The sequence below is a fragment of the Myxocyprinus asiaticus genome, chromosome 37, assembly GCF_019703515.2.
Source record: "Myxocyprinus asiaticus isolate MX2 ecotype Aquarium Trade chromosome 37, UBuf_Myxa_2, whole genome shotgun sequence".
NCBI lineage: Eukaryota > Metazoa > Chordata > Actinopteri > Cypriniformes > Catostomidae > Myxocyprinus > Myxocyprinus asiaticus.
In genome coordinates, this window is record NC_059380.1 from 23,060,836 (window position 1) to 23,083,446 (window position 22,611).

Here is a 22,611-nt window from a genome sequence, read left to right on the forward strand (position 1 = left end):
CCTCCAGACTCTAGGACCTTGGTTTCCAAATGAAATACAAAACTTGCTCTCATCTGAAAAGAGGACTTTGGACCACTGGGCAACAGTCCAGTTCTTCTTCTCCTTAGCCCAGGTAAGACGCCAGGAGTGGCATAACAAGAGGAATACGACAACTGTAGCCAAATTCCTTGACATGTCTGTGTGTGGTGGCTCTTGATGCCTTGACCCCAGGCTCAGTCCATTCCTTGTGAAGTTCACCCAAATTCTTGAATCGATTTTGCTTGACAATCCTCATAAGGCTGCGGTTCTCTCGGTTGGTTGTGCATCTTTTTCTTCCACACTTTTTCCTTCCACTCAACTTTCTGTTAACATGCTTGGATACAGCACTCTGTGAACAGCCAGCTTCTTTGGCAATGAATGTTTGTGGCTTACCCTCCTTGTGAAGGGTGTCAATGATTGTCTTCTGGACAACTGCCAGATCAGCAGTCTTCCCCATGATTGTGTAGCCTAGTGAACCAAACTGAGAGACCATTTTGAAGGCTCAGGAAACCTTTGCAGGTGTTTTGAGTTGATTAGCTGATTGGCATGTCACCATATTCTAATTTTTTGAGATAGTGAATTGGTGGGTTTTTGTTAAATGTGAGCCAAAATCATCACAATTAAAAGAACCAAAGACTTAAACTACTTCAGTCTGTGTGCATTGAATTTATTTAATACACGAGTTTCACAATTTGAGTTGAATTACTAAAATAAATGAACTTTTCCACGACATTCTAATTTATTGAGATGCACCTGTATATATATATATATATATATATATATATATATATATATATACACACACACACACACACCACCGTTCAAAAGTTTGGGGTCACTTGCCTGAAATGTTTCTCATGATCTTAAAAACCTTTTGATCTGAAGGCGTATGCTTAAATGTTTGAAATTAGTTTTGTAGACAAAAATATAATTGTGCCAACATATAAATTTATTTAATTACAAAACTAAAATTTTATTTAAAAAAAAAAGTTTTTGAAATGGATGACTTGGACCGAATAATTAAGAAAAACAGCCAATAAGTGCCCAGCATATAGATGAGAACTCCTTCAATACTGTTTAAAAAGCATCCCAGGGTGATACCTCAAGAACTTGGTTGAGAAAATGTCAAGAGTACATGTCTGCAAATTCAAGGCAAAGGGTGACTTCTTTGAAGATGCTAAAATATAACACAGTTTTGATTTATTTTGGATTTTGTTTAGTCACAACATAATTCCCATAGTTCCATTTATGTTATTCCATAGTTGTGATGACTTTACTATTATTCTAAAATGTGAAATAAAAAATAAAGAATGAGTAAGTGACCCTAAACTTTTGAACGGTAGTGTGTGTGTGTGTGTGTGTATTGTTAGTCAGCTCATTTAAGGCTGCAACATAAAGTGGTCAAACACAAAATACACTTAAATTATATGATTTTATTGTACATTCATTAAAATAAACAAACAAAATTCCTTGTGTACGTGAGAACACTTGGCAATAAAGCTCATTCTGATTCTGATAAACATAACACCAAAAAAAAAAAAAAAGCATCATATGGAGCTGGTAATTGAAGGTGAGTATCCAGTAGAGAGGCAGAGAGTTATACTGGTGACTCCTTTGGAGAGGTGATCCTACCCCATAGAGAGAGCAGAAACTTTACAAAAAGGGTTACTTATACCACACACCCCAAAAAAATCAATTAACAATCACTTCCCTCAGCCAACTAGAAATTGCCCACACAGCTACCGTAGGACAGAGAGAGGACATAACAATATAGCATATACTGTATGTATATACACTGGTGGCCAAAAGTTTGGAATAATGTACAGATTTAGCTGTTTCTGAAGGAAATTGGTACTTTAATTCAACAAAGTGGCATTCAACTGATCACAAAGTATAGTCAGGACATTACTGATGTAAAAAAAAAAAAATGCACCATCACTATTTGAAAAAAAAAAGTCATTTTTGATCAAATCTAGACAACACCTTATCCTTGAGTAATCATGCTGAATTGCTAATTTGGAACTAGAAAATCACTTGCCGTTATATCAAACACAGTTGAAAGCTATTTGGTTCATTAAATGAAGCTTAACATTGTCTGTGTTTGTTTTTGAGTTGCAATAGTATGCAACAGACTGGCATCTCTTAAGATCAGTATTAGGTCAAAAATGGCAAAAAAGAAACAACTTTCTCTAGAAACTCATCAGTCAATTGTTTTGGGGAATGAAGGCTATACAATGCTTGAAATTGCCAAAAAACTGAAGATTTCATACAAAGGTGTACGCTACAGTCTTCAAAGACAAAGGACAACTGGCTCTAACAAGGACAGAAGAGATGTGGAAGGCCAGATGTACAACTAAACTAGAGGATAAGTACATCAGAGTCTCTAGTTTGAGAAATAGACACCTCACATGTCCTCAGCTGACAGCTTTATTGAATTCTACCCGCACAACACCAGTTTCATGTACAACAGTAAAGAGAAGACTCAGGGGTGCAGGCCTTATGGTAAGAATTGCAAAGAAAAAGCCACTTTTGAAAGAGAAAAACAAAAAGAAAAGGTTAGAGTGGGCAAAGAAACACAGACATTGGACAACCGATAATTGGAAAAGAGTGTTATGGATCTTAATCCCATTGAGCTTTTGTGGGATCAGCTAGACTGTAAGGTGAGTGAGAAGTGCCCGACAAGACAGCCACATCTATGGCAAGTGCTACAGGAAGCGTGGGGTGAAATGTCACCTGAGTATCTGGACAAACTGACAGCTAGAATGCCAAGGATCTGCAAAGATGTCATTGCTGCACGTGGAGGATTTTTTGATGAGAACACTGAAGTAGTTTAAGAAGTTCTGAATTTTTTTTTTTTTTTTTTTTTTTCAAATTGTAATAGTAATTTTTCACTTTATTATTGTTTATTGTCGACGTGATCACTTCGGAAAAAACTTTGATTTTTTTTTATTTATTTTTTTTTACATTCTGCATCCTAAAATAGCTTAACACCTGATGCACCTCATCAATAAATAACTATCAAAATGTATAAAGCATAAATAGCATCGGCTAATTGCAATCTCATCCAGGCTTGAGAGCAGTTTTAAACACCTACAGAAGATACAATATTTTAATAATCTAAATCTATATTCTATGTTTGCATTAAGACTTTATTTTGTGAATCACATAAGTCCTGCACTGACTCCGTCAGTGTAGATCATGGTGGGTGGGTGTTTGTTTGTTTGTTTGTTTGTTTATTTTATCGCACTATTGGACTGTAACTGGACTCCAATGCCCACAACTCTGCCCGTGATGACGCCGCCGCCGCAGCGCACAACGCGTCTCACGCAACGCTCTGTGTTTTGGAGAAGAACGGAAGATGGCGACCTCAAACAATCCGCGAAAATTCAGCGAGAAAATCGCCCTGCACAATCAGAAGCAGGCGGAGGAGACAGCGGCGTTTGAGGAGGTCATGAAAGACCTGAGCATCACGCGAGCTGCACGGGTACGTGTGTCAGATACGGGTACGTGGGTCGCGGCCAAGCGCTGGCAGACTAGAGCACAGCTGCCATAGGACAGGCTACTGCCTGAAATATGATTTAAGAGCATCTTTGTTGACCGAGACCCGCAATGAATCGGGAAAAGCCTGGCAGGCGTCGATATAGTAAAGAGTAACGGGAGACGGATCTGGTGCGTGAGAGCAGGGATGTTGAGGATGTGGAGCTGGATGGATGCTCGGCCAGTGGCCGGACAGATGTCATGCACATCTGCACAGGGACTGCGTGCATGTTCTGGCCTTTACTGTTTTTTAAAAAGACTGTCATTGCTTTTCTGCTACTTATTTCTTTGTGTGTGTTCAGGCTAGAGCACAGAGGTGATGAAATTTTGGGGCTAGTTGTCACGTGGGGAACTTGTCACATCACAGTCATGAGACAAAGGTCCAATTTACACAAATGCTTGTTTTCTTTAGCAGTTGTTTTGTATGATGGTTTCATTCACCTTTGAATCAATGAATTAATTGAAGTCTTTATGTGGGGTATTTTTGTGAATTATCCTTCAAACTATATTTTAAATGTTATCATATTTATGTAATAGTGTTTAGGTAAGCTAATGAACATAATAAAACCAAACTGAGATCCATTCAGTGTGATTATAGGAAATTGAGGATATATATATATATATATATATGTATACAGTACTGTGCAAAAGTCTAAGGCACATAAGATATTTCACAAAAGCATTTGTCTTAAGATGGTTATTTATATCTTCAGCTTTAGTGTGTAAATAGGAAATATAAATGTTAGACTCCCAAACATTACTTTTGCAAATAGAAAAGATTAGAATAGAATAGAAGAACAGGGAGCCCTGCAACAGATGTCATGGCCCCCACAAAGCCCCCCACTGAACATCGTGTCAGTCTGAGATTACATGAAGAGACAGAAGCAATTGAGACATTACAAAAGAAGCTTGGAACATCCTATCGGCCAACAACCAAGAAAAACTGTGACCAGGTGTAACTAGGAGAATTGGTGCTGTTTTAAAGGCAAAGGTGGTCACACCAAATATTGATTTAGATTTTTTATGTTTACTGGATTTGTATGACATTAAGTGATAAATGAAAACTATTTATGTCATTATTTTTTAAGACATCCTCTCTCCGCAACATTTTTCACAAGTGCCTAAAACTTTTGCACAGTACAGTGTGTGTATATATATATATATATATATATATATATATATATATATATATATATATATATAGTTACAAGGGCTGCATCTCAGTAACTAATGTTTTGAGTCAAAATTACAGTTGCACATTTAAGTGCTTGTTTCTCTTAGATTTTTTTATTATTTTTTTTTATATGTATTTGTCTTAAATTATTGACAATTTACACCATATAGTGTGACATTCTGCCCCATTATACAGTAGGAGTCTGTTTTTTTAAATAAACTGTAGTTCTTTCTTTTTCCTCCTTGAGTTTTGAAATGAGTTTCAAAAATATACCAATTCTTAGAAATATTCACTGGAGTGTGACAACTAGCCCCGGTCTCTCCCCCTATCATTAGATGATAAATCCGGACTCTTAGTATGTCCCTTTGTCTTGACCTTAAGTATTAGGCCTAGACGTAACAGGCTTATGATACTTATTAGTGTGCGGCACATAAGTTGATTCCATGTTCTGCTACGTTTTTATTAGCTCTCACTGGTGCTATTCTCATTTCACACCTGATAAAGTGTTTTAACTCCATGGTATCTGATATACGTTTCATCCATGCGATGCGTTCATTACGTCATTCACTGCCGCTTTTCATGCACTGTTATTTTGCACAGCTGCAGTTACAGAAGACCCAGTATTTGCAACTAGGCCAGAATCGAGCTCAGTGCTATGGAGGGTCACTCCCCAACGTCAATCAGATTGGAAATAGCAACACTGACCTCCCTTTTCAGGTGAGACCTTAGACACTTTATACGTTTTCTGTGCTGTCACTTTCACTTTATGGATACATTTCTCTTAAATTGATGTAGTCACTGTTATGCAGTACCCTTTGAACTCTACAGCTTTAAAAAAAGATGAATGATATACTAGCCATTTAGAAATATACTCTGGTCACATTCAGACACTAATAAACTAAGAACGAAAATAAAGTATAAAGTAATATATATGTATACATATATACTGTATATTTATACATTTAAAGGGATAGTCCCCCAACAATGTAAATTCTCACCCTAAATATCATTTACTCACCCTCATGCCATACCAGATGTGTATGACTTTCTTTCTTCTGCAGAACACAAACAAAGATTTTTTGAAGAATATCTTAGCTCTGTAAGTGGATAGTGGCCAGAACTTTGAAGCTCTAAAAAGCATACTGTATAAATGCAGCATAAAAGTAATCCTTACGACTCCAGTGGTTCCATAGGTGTGGGTAACAAATAGGGCTGAAATGATTAGTCGACGTTATCGACAACGTCGACATAATAAATTGTAGACAAATATTTTCATTGTCGAATAGTCGTTTGATCTTATTTAACGTAACATGAGATCACATTAAACTCTGATGACGCACGAGAGCAGCACTGCAGCTCGCACCTGACTGAGGACAGGAAGAATTACACAGCTCATAGTTCAGATGCACTCTAAACTTTCCAAGCAGCTTCAGGTGTTGTTGATCGCAAAGTATGAGGGAATTATACAAAAATACAAAATAAGTAAATAAGAAACACACTCGTTATGGAATAAGTGGAGCTGGAGCTGCCGCTCCACTGAAGCAAAACTTGCGTGTCGAGCACCTTTAAAGGAAACACCCCAGCGTTACATATTAAATACAGTTATATTTAATGCACTATAGCTTTATTAAAGTTCAAATAATACGGAAGCAGATCATGTAAATTACTACAAACTCCGAAACTGGCATTTCTTTCTGCAGTCAGCACCTTTTCTATGAGTTGTGCGAAGTGTCCCGATATAAGGGAGAGAGATTGAAACTGCACCCGGCTAAGGCACACTCTGTCACGGGGACACTTGTCCCTCGAGCGCATGTGCATGCTGCAGCTAGATTATAACGTGATGGCTCACGACTTATTGAATCATAATATATGTGTCACTGTGCATTACTTATCGTGAAGAAAATTGGCAATACGCAGCTTTATTAATAAGAGAGAGTTTATTTTTTTGTGAGTTAAAGGTGATTTAAGAGAACAAAAAGGTGAGAGAGGTAGTCTTCACCCCATTATACACTGCAACAAAATACTTTTTTGATTTGTTTTTGTTTTGGCTTATTTTCCAATATAAATATCTAAAACTCCTTTAAACCAGCGTAATTTTTCTTTAGCAGCTATACTGCTGAAGAAAAAATTGTTATCTGAGAATGTTGAATATAATATTAAAAATACAAATATTTTATAAAATATCTAAAAATCCTTTAAAAAAGATGCATTCACCTGAGAAGCAGCATATAAGATATTTAGACTTGCTTTTAGAGAATAGATCTTGAATATGAGTATATTTTGTCTTTACTGCACTCGCAGAAGTATAACCTAGTGAAAAAATACACTTATATACAAAATACACTTATATTTAAGATACATTCTCTTAAAGCAAGTCTTAATATCTTATTTGTTGCTTTTCAAGTAAATGTATCTTGTTTTAAGGATTTTTAGACTATTTTAAGTAGAAAACAAGACAAAAACACTTGATAATAATAGGATTTTTTGCTGTGAATTTCCTGACTGAATTAAACTTAATAAAACTTATTTTATTCCCTTTAATTCAGTGAATGTCATTTAGAGGTATTTTTAAAAGATGATTTTGTCCTCTTTATTGTTAGTAAGCATGTTTAATATAACATAAAAAAGTCTGGACACAAGCTAAATAATTGGTTAAGAGCTAATGATTAATCATTGCAATAATCGCCAATAGTCAAATAATCGTTCTAATAATCGTTAGATTAATCGATTATCAAAATAATCGTTAGTTGCAGCCCTAGTAACAAACAGATAAATATTTAAGTTGTTTTTTTACTATAAATCTCCACTTTCACTTTCACTTCCTCTTTTTTTTTTTGGCGATATGCCTTCTTCATGTATATCACCACCTACTGGTTGGAGCTAATCAAAGGTGGACATTTATAGTAAAAAAGGACTTAAATATTTATCTGTTTCTCACCCACACCTATCATACTACTTCTGAAGACATGGATTTAACCACTGGAGTTGTATAGATTACTTTTATGCTGCCTTTATGTGTTTTCTAGACATTCAGAGTTCTAGTCAACATTCACTTGCATTGTTTAGACCTAAAGAGCTGAGATATTCTTCTAAAAATCTTTGTTTGTGTTCTGCAGAAAAAAGAAAGTCATACACATCTGGGATGGCATGAGGGTGAGTAAATGATGAGAGAATTTAAATTTTGTGTGAACTATCCCTTTAACCATCTTTAAAATAGTGATAACCAACTAATGCCACAAAACACCCTTAAATTAAATTAATAATATTGACTAATATGATGATTATTCTGTTGCTTTCCCACCAAAAATGATGTCACTTCCTGAAGGATTATGTCATTAAGGACCTGGAATTTAGTTTGTTGAAGGAATATTACAAAAGACTTACAGGATGGAAAGTGATTTGAGGACACAGAAAAGAAACTATCAAATAAAGAGACACCTGGAATATTTCTTGATAGATTGTCAAGTTGGTGCAGTTAGTTCATATCACCCAAGGAAATAAAAAAAAGAAACAAAATCACCCCTATGCTAATTTTATTGACCTATTGTGACATATTATTTCTATACAGTATTTAAAAATTGTGAGTTTAATATTTAAAAAAAAAAAAAAAAAAAAAAGATATTAACTGAAGATTCAAATGATTTTACTGGTTGTTATAGGGGTTTCCTTTTAGGAGTGTCAGTTAAATATCAAGCTAATGAAAACATGCATTTGTCTCTTCCTTCCTTATCATTGCTCTTCATTTATGAGACATTATCATGAGGATGTACAGAATGGTTCTCATTGCTTTAAGCTTTCATACTGCCAGCCCATCTTCTGCGTCCAGGCTGTATTATGCTTTTATTTGCCCAGCACTGCAGCAACAGTTTTGAGCCTTTTTCTCAACAAACCAGGTTTTGAGCTAGAAGATTTCTTCAATAAATCAGATTATTTTACAGACGGCAGTATTGGACACCAATCGGACGACTCGACATCATGGCCTGGTGGACCGTGTGTATCGTGACCGGAATCGCATTGCTTCTCCGCATCGCAGACCTCTGTCTGTGGACAAGCACGGACGCCAGATATCCTTTGTCTTTACCAGACACAGCCAGGTTTTACTTTGCTAATGTTTATGTGTTTCTTTCTACATGTGTGAGACATGTCCTTAACTCTAAATACATTGACAGCTGCCCCTATGGCTCAGTATATCTGTCACCACCCCCCGACACGAGCTGGAGGAGGTAAAACAATATTCGTCATAAACTAATCGACAAAACATTTCGAAAGGCATATATCATTTTCTTTAAATGTTGGCCTTACATTTGGTTTGCTGCAGAGCCAACTCTGACTCAGCTTTACATCAGAGCGCTGTGAATCCAGCTCCACAGGACACTTTTGTTGGTGGATCTCAGGAATTGCAGTCAAAAGGAGTTAAAACATGTAAGGTGTTTATTTATTGTTTCTTGTAACAAATTGTTAAAAGTATAGTTCACCCAAAAATGAAAATTTTCTAATTTACTCACCCTCATGCCATTCCAGATGTGTATGACTTTCTTTCTTCTGCAGAACAGAAGAATATCTCAGCTCTATTGGTCCTCACAATGCAAGTGAATGGTGACCAGAACTTTGAAGGTCCAAAAGGCAGTATAAAAGTAATTAATAAGACTCCAGTGGTTATATCCATGTCTTCAGAAGTGATATGATAGGTGTGGGTGAGAAACAGATCAATATTTAAGTCCTTTTTTAACTGTAAATCTACATTATCACTTTCACTTTGAGCCACCTACTGGTTGGGGCTGGTCAGTGGTGGAGATTGAGAGTAAACATGACTTAAATATTAATCTGTTTCTCACCAACAACTATCATATTGCTTCAGAACATATGGATTTAACCACTGTAGTCATATGAGTTACTTTTATGCCTCCTTATGTCATTTGTGAACATTCAAAGCTCTCGTCACCATTCACTTGTATTGTGAGGACCAACATAGCTGGGATATTCTTCTAAAAATCTTAATTTGTGTTCTGCAGAAGAAAGAAAGTCATACACATTCGGGATGGCATGAGGGTGAGTAAATGATGAGAGAATTTTCATTTCTGGGTGAACTGTACCTTTAAGACTGTTTATTAGTAAGCCTACATGGAATCTGCAAGGATTGTTTGGGAAAATTTCAGGAATTCTAAAGAAATTATTTATGTTAAAAAGAGAGAACTACACACTTGTTGGTAGCTACAGTAAATCAATATTTATTTAATTTATCAACACTTAATGTGTAGACCTTTGTAAATGATGGACCTTGTCAGTACAGGCCTTGAAAGTGGTGTTTGCTAAAGCTATACGTGGGAACTCTAAGTAACCAAGTATTTTTTATTTAATTTTTTATCCCCTTTTCTTCCAATTTGAAATGCCCAATTCCCACTACTTAGTAGGTCCTCATTGTGGCGCTGTTACTCACCTCAATCCGGGTGGTGGAGGACAAGTCTCAGTTGCCTCTGCTTCTGAGACTGTTAATCCGTGCATTTTATCACATAGCTCACTGTGCATGACAACGTGGAGACTCACAGCACGGGAGGCTAATGCTACTCTCCGCGATCCACGCACAACTTATCACGCGCCCCATTGAGAGCAAGAACCCCTAATCGTGACCACGAGGAGGTTACCCCATGTGACTCTACCCTCCCTAGCAACCGGGCCAATTTGGTTGCTTAGGAGACCTGGCTGGAGTCACTCAGCACGCCCTGGATTCGAACTCGCGACTCCAGGGGTGGTAGTCAGCGTCAATACTCACTGAGCTACCCGGGCCCCCAGTAATCAAGTATTAAATGAAACTGAAGTTGTTATATTAAACTTAAACGCACATAACACATCGTGCACTGTTGTGTGCTACAGACATGGATGACATCTCAAATTGTTTGATATATTGAGGAAAGGTGTGTCATTACTTTTCTAAGCAATCACACATACGAACATACAGACTTATTTGGCATTGTGGTGGCGAGTTTTCACTGGAAAGCACCACTCACATTTTCTTCAGAAGGTGTATTCATCTAGTTGTTAGAGGCTGTGGGTACGTGTTTGTTCTTCATTTACAATCACCTGATTCGGAACAGTCTTCATCTCATTTCATCTATTTCTCTCCCTCCAGTGCTCTTGCTCACTCCTCCTGACACAGAGGACACAGAAACAGAGATGGAGCAAGATGATCCTAAAGCATCTCTTCACACACCAGATATTCCTGGGATTAAGTGAGTTTAAAGGGATAGTTCTGTCTTCTTGATAGTTCAGCAAGAATCTTACCACGACATACATTTTGTAAGTTCAAATGAGACTATCGTAACAACGGACCATAAATTGTTATTGTTATTTATTAAATTAAAAATATAATTTTTTACCATGATAAACGTCTTAAAATTGGTGTCATTTTCTTAATGCTTAATATTTGTATTATGTTTCTTTTTGGGTTAAAATGTGACCTGGACATGTGAGATTCACCTGTTTAGGTGTCTCCCCCTAGCAGAGTTTCAATGTATCTTTGTATTTCTGTAGCATTTGTCACTCTGTGTTCTCTTTAATTGTTCCAGCATATTTCCATCTCCTGATCAAGAAATGAATAGCTCTCTGATGCCAGCGGCTCACAGCACAGGTGGCTCTTTACCGGATCTGACAAACATCCAGTTCCCTCCTCCTCTTCCCACTCCACTGGATCCAGATGACCCCATCACCTTCCCCACATCCAGCTCCAGCAGTACCAGCAACCTGACCACCAACTTGACGCACCTGGGCATCAGCGCTGCCAGTCACTTTCCTCCCTCTCCTCCCGCCCAGGACACTGGCCCCTCCCCCTCACCCAATATTAACCCACAGCAGCCCGCCTCCACCCTCCCACCTACGGTTTCACCTCAGATACCCATCGCACAGGTAAGCTAGGCACCCACTCTCTCCCTAAACAGCACAGCACGTGTTTTAATGTGAAATATGTGCAATTAAAGGGTTATTTGTACTTTTTCTTTCTTTTTTTTTTTTCATCTAACAAATGAAGTACTGGATAGATTTTATTGGTAGCTTGCTAGGTCTGTTTTTAAAATGCTACTGTGCATTACTGTTTTGATTAACTTTTTTAACTGTTATTACAACAAATAAATTAGGGTTTAGTAGGTTCTTACTTTTTAAAAAACATTTTTATCAAAATGTTAATTTTATTTATTCATCCTCATGTTTAGACATTTCATATTTAATGGTTTAAACGCACACCTGTGATCGGTTTATTAAAGTTGCTACATTGTTACATTGCTTGGCAGTTAAGCTATTGTTAGGCTAATGAACTACAGTATATTACTTGCTGTAATTGTTTATTCCAATGATTATTAATAATAAATGTAACTGCTTTTTGAATATTGGTGTCTGTACTCATAGTGCTGTTGCTGTTTTTAAAAAACCAATAAGCCACTCGAGTTTGTGCAATACCGTGATTTTACACAGAGTAAGTGGTAAAGAACACACCTTACCTGTGGTAAAGTCACTGTGACTCAGACTTGAGTGTCTTATTTCTTTATTGAATGGTACAAATGATCAATCTCTGATTCCATTGGCCCATGTGTTTTTTTTAATGTTTTTTTTATGACCCTGCTTTAAATGCCCTGCTTTTGTAAAATTAACTTCTGATTTATTGACGTGTCCTGTTGTCACAGCCGATCACGATGGACAGTCTGTCCCTGGAGCAGCAATTATCGCAGTACTCTTTGCTGAGTTTACTGAATGACTTGCAGAAACAGCCTCACATGCTCCCTCATAACATTCGGCTCATACGCCTCCCGTCTCTCACTGTAAGCTCCACCCCCAGTACCACCCAGAACTCTCTCGACAGCCAATCACTGATGGCAACAAGCGGAACTGCCAACTCAGTAAGTATACTTTTGGTGTACACATGCTTTAGGTTGATATGGTTATCATTGCAATTTTGCACAAATTTAAAACAGTTACAACATGTCCCTTGGAGGTTTGTTTAGGTTGGAATTTTGGTTGTGTAGAGAATATGACAGCATCATTCCATAATGGGTCATCTGTGCTTGAAAATGCATTAGGTGTGTTCGACTTCATGCAGCGCTGCGCAGACCGACTGGTGCCGGACTTAAAGCAGTACATGCTGGTTAGAAATTTTGTCCGACTGTAGTCGGCGCCACCGCGAGAGCGAGTCGAGACTAGCCTCCTGGCTCAGCTGCCGCAGTTGCCCCAAAGCAGCTACACAAGCTTGGATGACAGCACAGCTTATTCGTAATTGGCTAGACTCTCCAATGACCAGGGGCGGATCTAGAAAATTATTTCTTTGGTGACAAGTGGGTGGCATGAGGACTATGAGGGGCAGCAACACCAAAGTCCAAAGTCCATGCAAAGTTCTTATCGCTTCATAGCAATAAGTGCTAGTTCATTTATTTAAGTATCTATCAAATTACAAATGCCCATTAAATTGCAGTACATACTGTAGGTTTCATGAGAACATTCATGTGATCATCCCTGACAGAATTCACAAAAATATATTGTAATTATACAAATATTGGGGGTTTTGCCCTCAAATATTGCCCTTGTGACAATTAGCCCCAGTCCCCCTGTATCAAACAACTTGCTTCAATATATATATATATATATATATATATATATATATATATATATATATATATATATATATATATATATATATATATATATATATATATATATTTTAATCTTTCAGATATTTCACATATAGAATTTTTAATCTAAGGTCAATAAATAGATCACACTTATTAACATCAATGGGGCAGAGGCTGGGAAGCCAGAAACAGGATGAAAAGAGAAACAAACTATGCAATTAATCATTTATAATTTACAGGTTATGTAGACCAGAGGTGTAAAACTCATTTTAAATTGAGGGCCAGATTAGACTAAAAGTCACTTTATGTAGGCCAAATTGTTTTGATTTGTTAAACCCATTGATGGAAAGTGGATGCACAGACTATGCTATTCGAGCTAATAAAGTTCTGCATCACCTTTGTCACTCCTGTATGACCTTTGTAATAAGCCATCTTATGTAATAAGCGAACAAAGCACAAAGTAAGGCCTAAAATAAAAATACACTGCAAATATAATCGTAATTACTGGTTAACTCTGATATTGTATCTGTATTAATGCATCATATCTTATAATCAATTAGTGAAGACACAAAAGACAACTTAGAAATTTACATTTTACATTCTCAGTGTTACTCACATCCAATTTCAAATGAAAAGCGCAAGTCAGCATGTGCAGTTTTGAAAATAAGCCCAAAAACAGCAACCCACGAGAGCCATATTTAAAAGCAAGTTTGTGGGGAAAAAAAACTAGCCCAAAGTCGCTAATAATAAGTGCACCTGGCACCTACGCCTGTCGGATGCAGAATCACTGTGCACGCGTTACGGTAGACAAACATGCGATTGGCCACAGCTGCAATCAATCACTCGATTGGCCGCGAGAGTCAAGGACCGCTGCGCTGTTGTCATTTTTGTTTCTGTTAAGAGTTGAGACAGTTAGACATAAATAAACTCTTACATTTAGTCAGTATCAACTATAATATACTTACATTATTCATACACATTTATTTAATACATTGGGATGCTGGGGTGGCAATCTTTTTCTTAGGGTGGCAGTTGCCACCCTATGCCACCCCGGTAGATACGCCCTTGCTATGACAACGATGATGTACGTTTAATGAGCTGAGTTCACAATTACTACCCATACTAGTCATACTACTTCTGCCATTTCAGACAATTGCAGAAATAGTAATAATATGGTAGTATGCTATTAAGGTGTTTATTCTGACACCTTCTCCCAAATCCATGTTCTTAAAACAGTACAATGTTTATATCATGATATATTATGTTTATTATAGTAATATCATGTTTATTTATAAAAAAAAAAAAAACAATTCAAAATTATTAAAAATACTGACTCCTTTATTGGGATAAAAATAATATAGGCTTTCTTTTTGAACACACAGTTACTGTAGCATGTAACTTATTCAAATGAATAGTGTTTCTGGTTATTATATGTAAAATTAAATTGCCTGTCTATCTAATTGTCCATCGCATCCACTTCATCTGCAATAAAGCAAACATCCTGATGTAGGTTCAGCACAAAACGGGAAGCACAAATTGTCCAGCTTGACGGCTCTCTTTTCAACTCCTCCCAGAACTTCAACCTTCAAATCTTGCCGATCAGTAGGCAAGGTGCAGGTCAAGTGGAACACACCTAGTGTTAAAGGAATAGTTCACCCAAAAATTGTAATTCACAATGACCATAGGCTGTCAGACTCCAAAAAGGAAGAACAAAAAAACACCCTAACAGTACTTCATATGACTTGTGCACTATATTGCAAATCTTCTGAAGTTGGAGCACATAGATATATCTGAAATTTAATTTGCGATTATGTTCAGATTAAAAAATGGTGCCTCAAAGCGTTGCGCCAAGTTTGTTGTTGTTGACGCCAAACATTATTGGTTCTCCTGTTTATTTGCTAGTTCGATATGCATAATATTGAGAATGAGATTGAGAGCTGCAGCAGAGGGGAAGATTATCAGATAATAATGACCTAAATTTTGGTGTGCTTCTCATACAAAGCTATCATAAAGTATGGCATCAGCAGACTTACAATGGGGTGCACAAGTCATATGAACTAATTTTTTTTGTTCCCTTTATGAAGCTTGACAGCAAAAAGGTTTGGAATGACACAAGGTAATGTAAATGATGACAGAATTTTAATGTTTTGGTGAAATATTACTAAAAAGTTTATTTTTGTCTTAAATATGCTTACCTTGAATGATTTCCATGACAGTTATTCACAGATTGCAAGTTGTTAAAGCAGGTTATTTCAATGTATCTATAACCTCTCTGCTTCATTAATGAACTGAGTCTGTCTCAATGTGCCCTCGCCCTTACAAAAATTGAGAGTTCACTGCAAATTATTCTCCACAGATAATTTTCACATGCAAATGAGCTTTGCGGAAAACTTTTGGCAAATTGTCCATTATTGCCAAAGGTTTTCCAGAGGTTCACCACTACTGGTGAAGAGCTGCAAACTTCTATAAATAGCAGCCATATCACCCTGTAGCTCAAGACTGGTTGCCCACTGAAGCTAAGCAGTGTTGAGCCTGGTCAGTACCTGGATGGGAGACCTGGGAAAACTAAGGTTGCTGCTGGAATAGGTATTAGGGAGTCCAGCAAGGGGTGCTCACCCTGTGAACTGTGTAGGTCCTAATGCCCCAGTATAGTAATGGGGACCCTGTACTGTTCAAAGGCACTGTCCTTTGGATGAGACGTTAAACTGAGGTCCTGACTCTCTGTGGTCATTAAAAATCCCAGGACACTTCTTGAAAAGAGTAGGAGTTTATCCCCAGTGTCCTGGCCAAATTACCCCCATTGGCCCTTATCAATCATGGCCTCCTAATAATCCCCATCCATTAATTGGCTGTATCACTCTACTCTCTCCTCTCCACCAATAGCTGGTGTGTGGTGAGCATACTGGTGCACTATGGCTGCCGTCACATCATCCAAGTGGATTCTGCACACTGGTGGTGGTTGAGGAGAGTCCCCTTGTTCACTGTGTAAAGCTCTTTGAGTATATAAATCTTCAGAAAAGAGCTATATAAATGTCATGTTAGTTCATTCATTCATTCTGTCAAACATTTACGGTGAATCACAAGCTCATTTGCATGTGAAAATAACTAGCGGCAAATTTGCGGCTAGTTTAGATTTTTTAAATGGGTGATTCTCACGAAACCTGTCAAGAAAATGTCCTGGTTCTATTTTACTTTAAAAGCAAAAGAAACATAAGAAATTATATTTTCTCAAAGCTAGAAAGGTCGAAACAAAGGTCAGAACAGCTGAGCAATGGTATACTGTTTGCAAACATTTGGACTGCTGGGGGTAGCCATTAAAATATGAATACAACACACACACTACATGTTAAACATTAACCAGTGTGAAATTACAATGTGATATCATTTACCACATGCCTCATTCTATGAATAGAATTCACATGAGATCAGTAAAAGAAGCTGTTTGAGCCACTCGATGATGATTTACAGTAATATATATGCAGTAGATAATGTGTAATTTGTCATGTTTACATTCTGAATTCATGCAGCTAAATGCTAATACCAGCATGCAGTTTGGGCAGGTGTGTGAGGGCTTTCAGCTGCAGACAAAGACATGAATGAAGCAGCATGTCAAACATCAGAGTGATTGGGCACATATAAGTATTTGAGTATATTTGGTTCCTTTTGTAGACTAATATGAAAAAAAAATCACATGACATGTTCTTGACAATCTTACATATGTAGGTTAATTTACACTAGCTCGGCAACTCTGCACCTCAGTGTGTTCACGTTAACTGATCTTGACAGAGTGAAGAAATTAACCAAAAACAAAATGTTCCCATCAGAGTAGGTGGAGCATCAGTTCACACCCACCGATTACATTGACCAATGGCAGTAAAAAGGTGTTCAACAGCTGGTAAAAAAGTTGTACTGAAAGTTTGAGCTGGCAAGCTGCTTCCAACCACCTCAACAAACTTAAAAACACCTTCATTTAGGACAGATTTTGTTTGAAATTACATTACACCCATTCGCGCTTTGATTTTTGCTTGAAGTATATTGCTGCCTTTACTGTAATACAGTGAAAAAATGCCTGTGTTACTGTAAAAGTAAAAGGTCAGGATGCGTTACGGTAATGAGAATTGAGTTTAAGTGTTCTAAAAATAAAGTCTCTTTAGAGAAAAATCTTAATGGTTTAGGCTTCATTTTCTGAATGCAAAATTTATTTATTTATTTATTTATTTTTGTTTTGTTTTGGGGTTGAATAAGACCAGGACATTTTCTTAACAGGTTTCATGAGAGTCACTCAAATGCTGAAATGATGATGTCCTTTGTGGAGGCCATTGTGTCAGAGGTACTGTCTCATGGACCCATGTTTAGATCTGTCACTTGACTCTGATAAGCCTCTTCCTCCCAACAGTATCGCAATCAGACGGGCTCTTCAACCAATCAATCACCGACATCTCCAGTGTCCAATCAAGGCTTCTCACCCGGAGGCTCACCGCAAGTAAGCGCAATGCCTCAGCAGTTGTTGTTAAGGGTGTTTATTGCCATCTCACTTTCTACTACTGTCTTTCTTAGTTCTACTGTCTTTCTCAGTGCACAGACTTTGCTACGGTGCTACTGTTTCATATAAAGGTGCTTCTGTAGTGTATGGGGTTATCATTTATGCCTGAAATGCAAAAGGTCCCTAGTTTGAAACCTTACATAAAAATACAGTACTGTGCAAAATTTTAGGCTTTTGTGAAAAATGTTGCATAGTAAGGATGTCTTCAAAAATAATGACATAAATAGTTTTCATATATCACTTAATGTCATACAAAGTCCAGTAAACATAAATCAATCTTCGGTGTGACCAACTTTGCCTTTAAAACAGCACCAATTCTCCTAGGTACACCTGGACACAGTTTTTCTTGGTTGTTGGCAGATAGGATGTTCCAAGCTTCTTGGAGAATTTGCTTCTGTCTCTTCATGTAATCTCAGACTGACACAATATGCAGTGGGGGGCTTTGTGGGAGCCATGACATCTGTTGCAGGGCTCCCTGTTTTTCTATTCTATTCTAATCTTTTCTATTTTCAAAAGTAATGTTTGGGAGTCTAAAATGTATTTTTCCTATTGACACACTAAAGCTGAAGATATAAATAACCATCTTAAGACAAATGCTTTTGTGAAACATCTTATGTGCCTAAGACTTTTGCACAGTACTGTATATAAAATAGTTTTTTTATTTTTATTAAATGTTGCATTCCAGGCGAATCATGGTTTTATTTAGTAACTTCATTCTCAGAAATGTCATGTTATATTTGCAATATTGTGTAATATTATTGTGCTCTTCATGGATGTTCTGTCTTTACAGCACATTCCAGTGGTTGGCAGTATTTTTGGAGACTCATTCTATGAACAGCAGCTTCCATCCAAGCAGACCAATGCTCTCTCCAACCAGGTACGCTCCCCTACAGTTATTTAAGTTTCACTGTCCTTACAACTACAACTGCATTGTAACATTCATATAAAAAAGTATGCATAACACAGTAACGGTTCTCTGTTCATTTCAATTTAGACATAATAACTTGCAGTTCATTGAACAAGAGAATCTTCTGAGCTGATTCAGTGAGGAAATTAGTGATCTGCCCAATTCATTCCATGATGTAGACTAATAACTCCTGTGTTGATTTAGACTTATTACAGTTACAATTTATCAGTAAATGTACATCTTCCCCATCTTTATGCCAGTAGGTGGTGAGAATTGAGTCATTGACTCATTGTCCCCCTTTACACCAGGAATTAACATGCGTTTCATATACGGATACTATCTGGATATTCTTTAGGTGGATGTTTCAAAATTACAATTAATTTCTTTAGGCCAGATGTACACAATGCAAGTTCTGACACTTGGGAGATTGTATGCCCAGGGGCTGCGTTAGCTGAAAACTCTTCTTCATTTACCGATTTTTTTAAAACATTGATGGATAATTATTCCAAATGCTGCCGACTTTTGACAGATTCGTATTTCGAGGGGAGGCTGTCTAATTTCATGACTGCATACATCAACCATTATGCACATGTGTTACTGCCTGTTACTGCCTGATAATAAAGCGCACAAAAATACAAGGCAGAACTTTCACCTCAGAAGTCGTTAATTTAACTAGACTCGTGCTTGGGGACTCCAAAAAAATCTAGCATATATCCACTGTCTTCTGTATACCATTATTATGCCCCGGAATGTAGCCCTAGACCTCTAGGTATGGCAAAGGATTTGTTTGAAAGCAGAGAACTGTATGACCTTTCTGTAAAATCCTTCTCAGTGATGTGGTCGTGATTAATATAGGAGAAACACTGTTGTAACACACCCATTTTTTACAAACATATAAAAGCTTTATGGGCACTCAGTTTTCATAGATTGTGCAAGGTGTTACACCTTGTCTTGATTGGTGAACTTCAGGTGGATTGACAAATTGGCACGTTCAGCCGCACACCCCTTCGACCACACGAGCACAAACGATTTCCACATGATTTCTCCTGTCAGGAAAAAATCGGTCGGGAGCTCGCACAACAGTCAAAAATTGCACACAGCCTGTGAAAATGAAACTTTTTTAATGAGGAAAAAATTACTGAGTGCACCTTTAAATCATACTCAAGTAAAAGCAGAAGTATGCGTAGAATTAAAACAATGTAATAAAGTACAAAGTAATAAACTACAGTAACAAGTATTTGCATTTCGTTACTTTACACCCCTGTAGATGACCAATTAATATAAGATCTATGTCAAATTAAACCACTGAATCTTGAAGTCTTTTACTCACTGAACTGTGTTAATGTTTGAGTGTTCAGGTGCAGCGATACAATTTGTTAGTGTTCAAATAAATCATCTAAAACTTTCTAATGTTGATGGTACAGCTGGAGCAGTTCACTATGAATATGATGGAGAATCCAGGCAGCTCCAGTCACTGTTCAACACTGAACTACACACAGGCAGCCATGATGGGTTTAACCGGAAGCCACAGCCAGCAGGACTCACAGCAGCTCAGCTACAGTAGCCATGGCAACATTCCCAACATCATTCTCACAGGTATTGTGCATTTTCAATAAGAACTTCTTTATGCAAGTCCATTTCCAAGACACGGCACATACAGAGGTACAGAATTATTAGTGTAAATATCATGCCATTAAAGTCAACATGAAACTCCATTTGCTACCCATTTTCCCCCCATTATCTGACTTTTACCATTGATTGAATTGTGAAAAGTGGACGTTACCAGGGGTTGCGTTAAATGAAAATGTTCCATAATTTACCGATTTTTAAAAAAACTTGACAATAATTTCAAATGCTGTCTTTCATTTTGACTGATAAAAAAATAAGAAAAACATTTTAACCTAGTGCATCAGTTTTGACTTCACTGTCTCTCTCATGCACTCCCGCTGTGTGTGTGCCCCGTTTATTGCATAGTAGTATTAAGATGTGTATTAACAGATGCCATCACCATTAACACCTGGTACTATGCATCTCTTTCGACCAGTTGTGCTCGGATATCGAGGAGTGGGTCTCTGAATTAATGACTGCATACATCAGGCAACGTTAGTGTGTTACTGCGTGATTAGTGTGTTAATTTATTATAATAAAGCACAAAAAAAGTATAATAAAATTAAAGTGCGAAAAAAAGCAGCGCATCATTTCTGCAAATTACTTGCATTACTAAGCGCAAACATTAAGTTTAAAGCGGAACTGTCAGTTATTTTAGAGGAGTACCTGCATTAGAGCTTCAGAGATGTGCATGCTTCTCATCTGTGACAATTTATTGTGATATCAGGCACACTGAAAAAGTTCAGTGAACTTGTGCATTTACTGTATGTATGCGCATTTTTAAAAATATTCCGATTGGACGTTTATTTCCTTTTAAAGCCGCACTTAACTGGCAAAGTTTTAAAATCTTGTTTTAGTGCAGCGGTTTATTGACTGGTAGAACTCCTTGGTTTCACAAGACTTGGTCTTGGGGAGTCCAAAATATATAATTTAAGCCTATTCACTGTCATGTATATGCCATTATAATGGATGCAATACCTCTTAATGTAGTACTTATCAAATTAAAACAAGTATGACGGATAAAAATAGACCATGGTGGAAATTTCACAACTAAGTCCATCAGAATAACGGATAAGATATTTTCTAGTGCAACCTCTTGGCTTTATATACCAGAATGGATCCAGGCGGATGGAGGGGAGGGGCTGAAAAGAAGGAGGGAATCGAGACATTAGCTGAAATGGAGGGTCGTTTCAAAAGTGGAGCACATTATTACATTTTGATTTAATATTACCAAACCAAACTTTAAAGAGTAACCTGATGTAGTCTCAGCCTCAGACAGCACGCTTTAAAACAATGCGTAACTCATGTCTTTGGAAATCGCCAACTCGCATTGAAAAAAATGCCTTTATTCCTGCAAGTCTCTGTTTGTGTGAATGTCTCTATTTAAATGATAACTTGAGCACTGTTAACATTTATGGCAATGTTTGTCTTACATTAGTGACCGGGGAATCTCCACCCAGTCTCTCCAAGGACCTCACAAGCTCATTGGCAAGTGTCGGTGATGTCAGCTTTGATGCAGACTCTCAATTCCCATTGGATGAGTTAAAGATCGACCCTTTGACACTGGACGGACTGCACATGCTTAACGACCCGGACATGGTTCTTGCTGACCCAGCCACTGAGGACACATTCCGCATGGACCGACTGTGAACCCGTGAATGCAATTTTAAGCGAGACGTTCAGCTGCATGGCCTCTCTGTTCACCATCTGGTCAGTGCCCCCCTCTCCCCCCGCACCCCCCACAGCATGCTGGCAAACTGCTTATGGCTGGAGGCCGGGAGTGGCGGCCTGGCGGGGGGGGTTTGCGGGGGGGTGGAGGTAGAAATGCTGTATCCACACTGGATAGTTTCCAATGTGCAATACCGTCCTCCATCCATCATCCACTCTTTTCATGCAATCATGTTTTGTTTTGCATGTTGTTGTCTTGGTTTGTCACTAACTGTATTTTTTTGTTGGTCTTGCCACGTGATATGTTTTCATTTCTTTCTTTTTTTTTTTTTTTGTATTCTAGTTGAATGTTGTTTATCCTTTTGACTCTGGAGGCACATTACTTTCATTTTATACCATTTGGGCTTTCTGTCTTTTGTGATAGTTTATTAATTAATGTTTGCTTCAGTATGTAAAATTTTTTTGGTCATGTTAAGTGAATGGACAGATTTTTAAATGTCTACATATTTATGTCATATGTCCTTTAAGAATTATCCGTATGTGTAAT

General features: G+C 37.5%; 1 protein-coding gene across 1 annotated transcript; it reads left to right on the top strand.

Moving 5' to 3' along the window:
• The first annotated feature begins 3,365 nt into the window (after positions 1-3,365).
• Positions 3,366-22,543, top strand: LOC127427643 (CREB-regulated transcription coactivator 1-like). Its single transcript, XM_051675332.1, has 12 exons — positions 3,366-3,502; positions 5,330-5,446; positions 8,668-8,793; positions 8,891-8,952; positions 9,048-9,151; positions 10,857-10,956; positions 11,293-11,629; positions 12,400-12,612; positions 17,735-17,821; positions 18,672-18,758; positions 20,213-20,384; positions 21,835-22,543. The coding sequence occupies exons 1-12, from the start codon at positions 3,377-3,379 to the stop codon at positions 22,044-22,046; spliced, it is 1,743 nt and encodes a 580-aa protein (XP_051531292.1). The 5' UTR covers positions 3,366-3,376; the 3' UTR covers positions 22,047-22,543.
• The last annotated feature ends 68 nt before the right edge of the window (positions 22,544-22,611 follow it).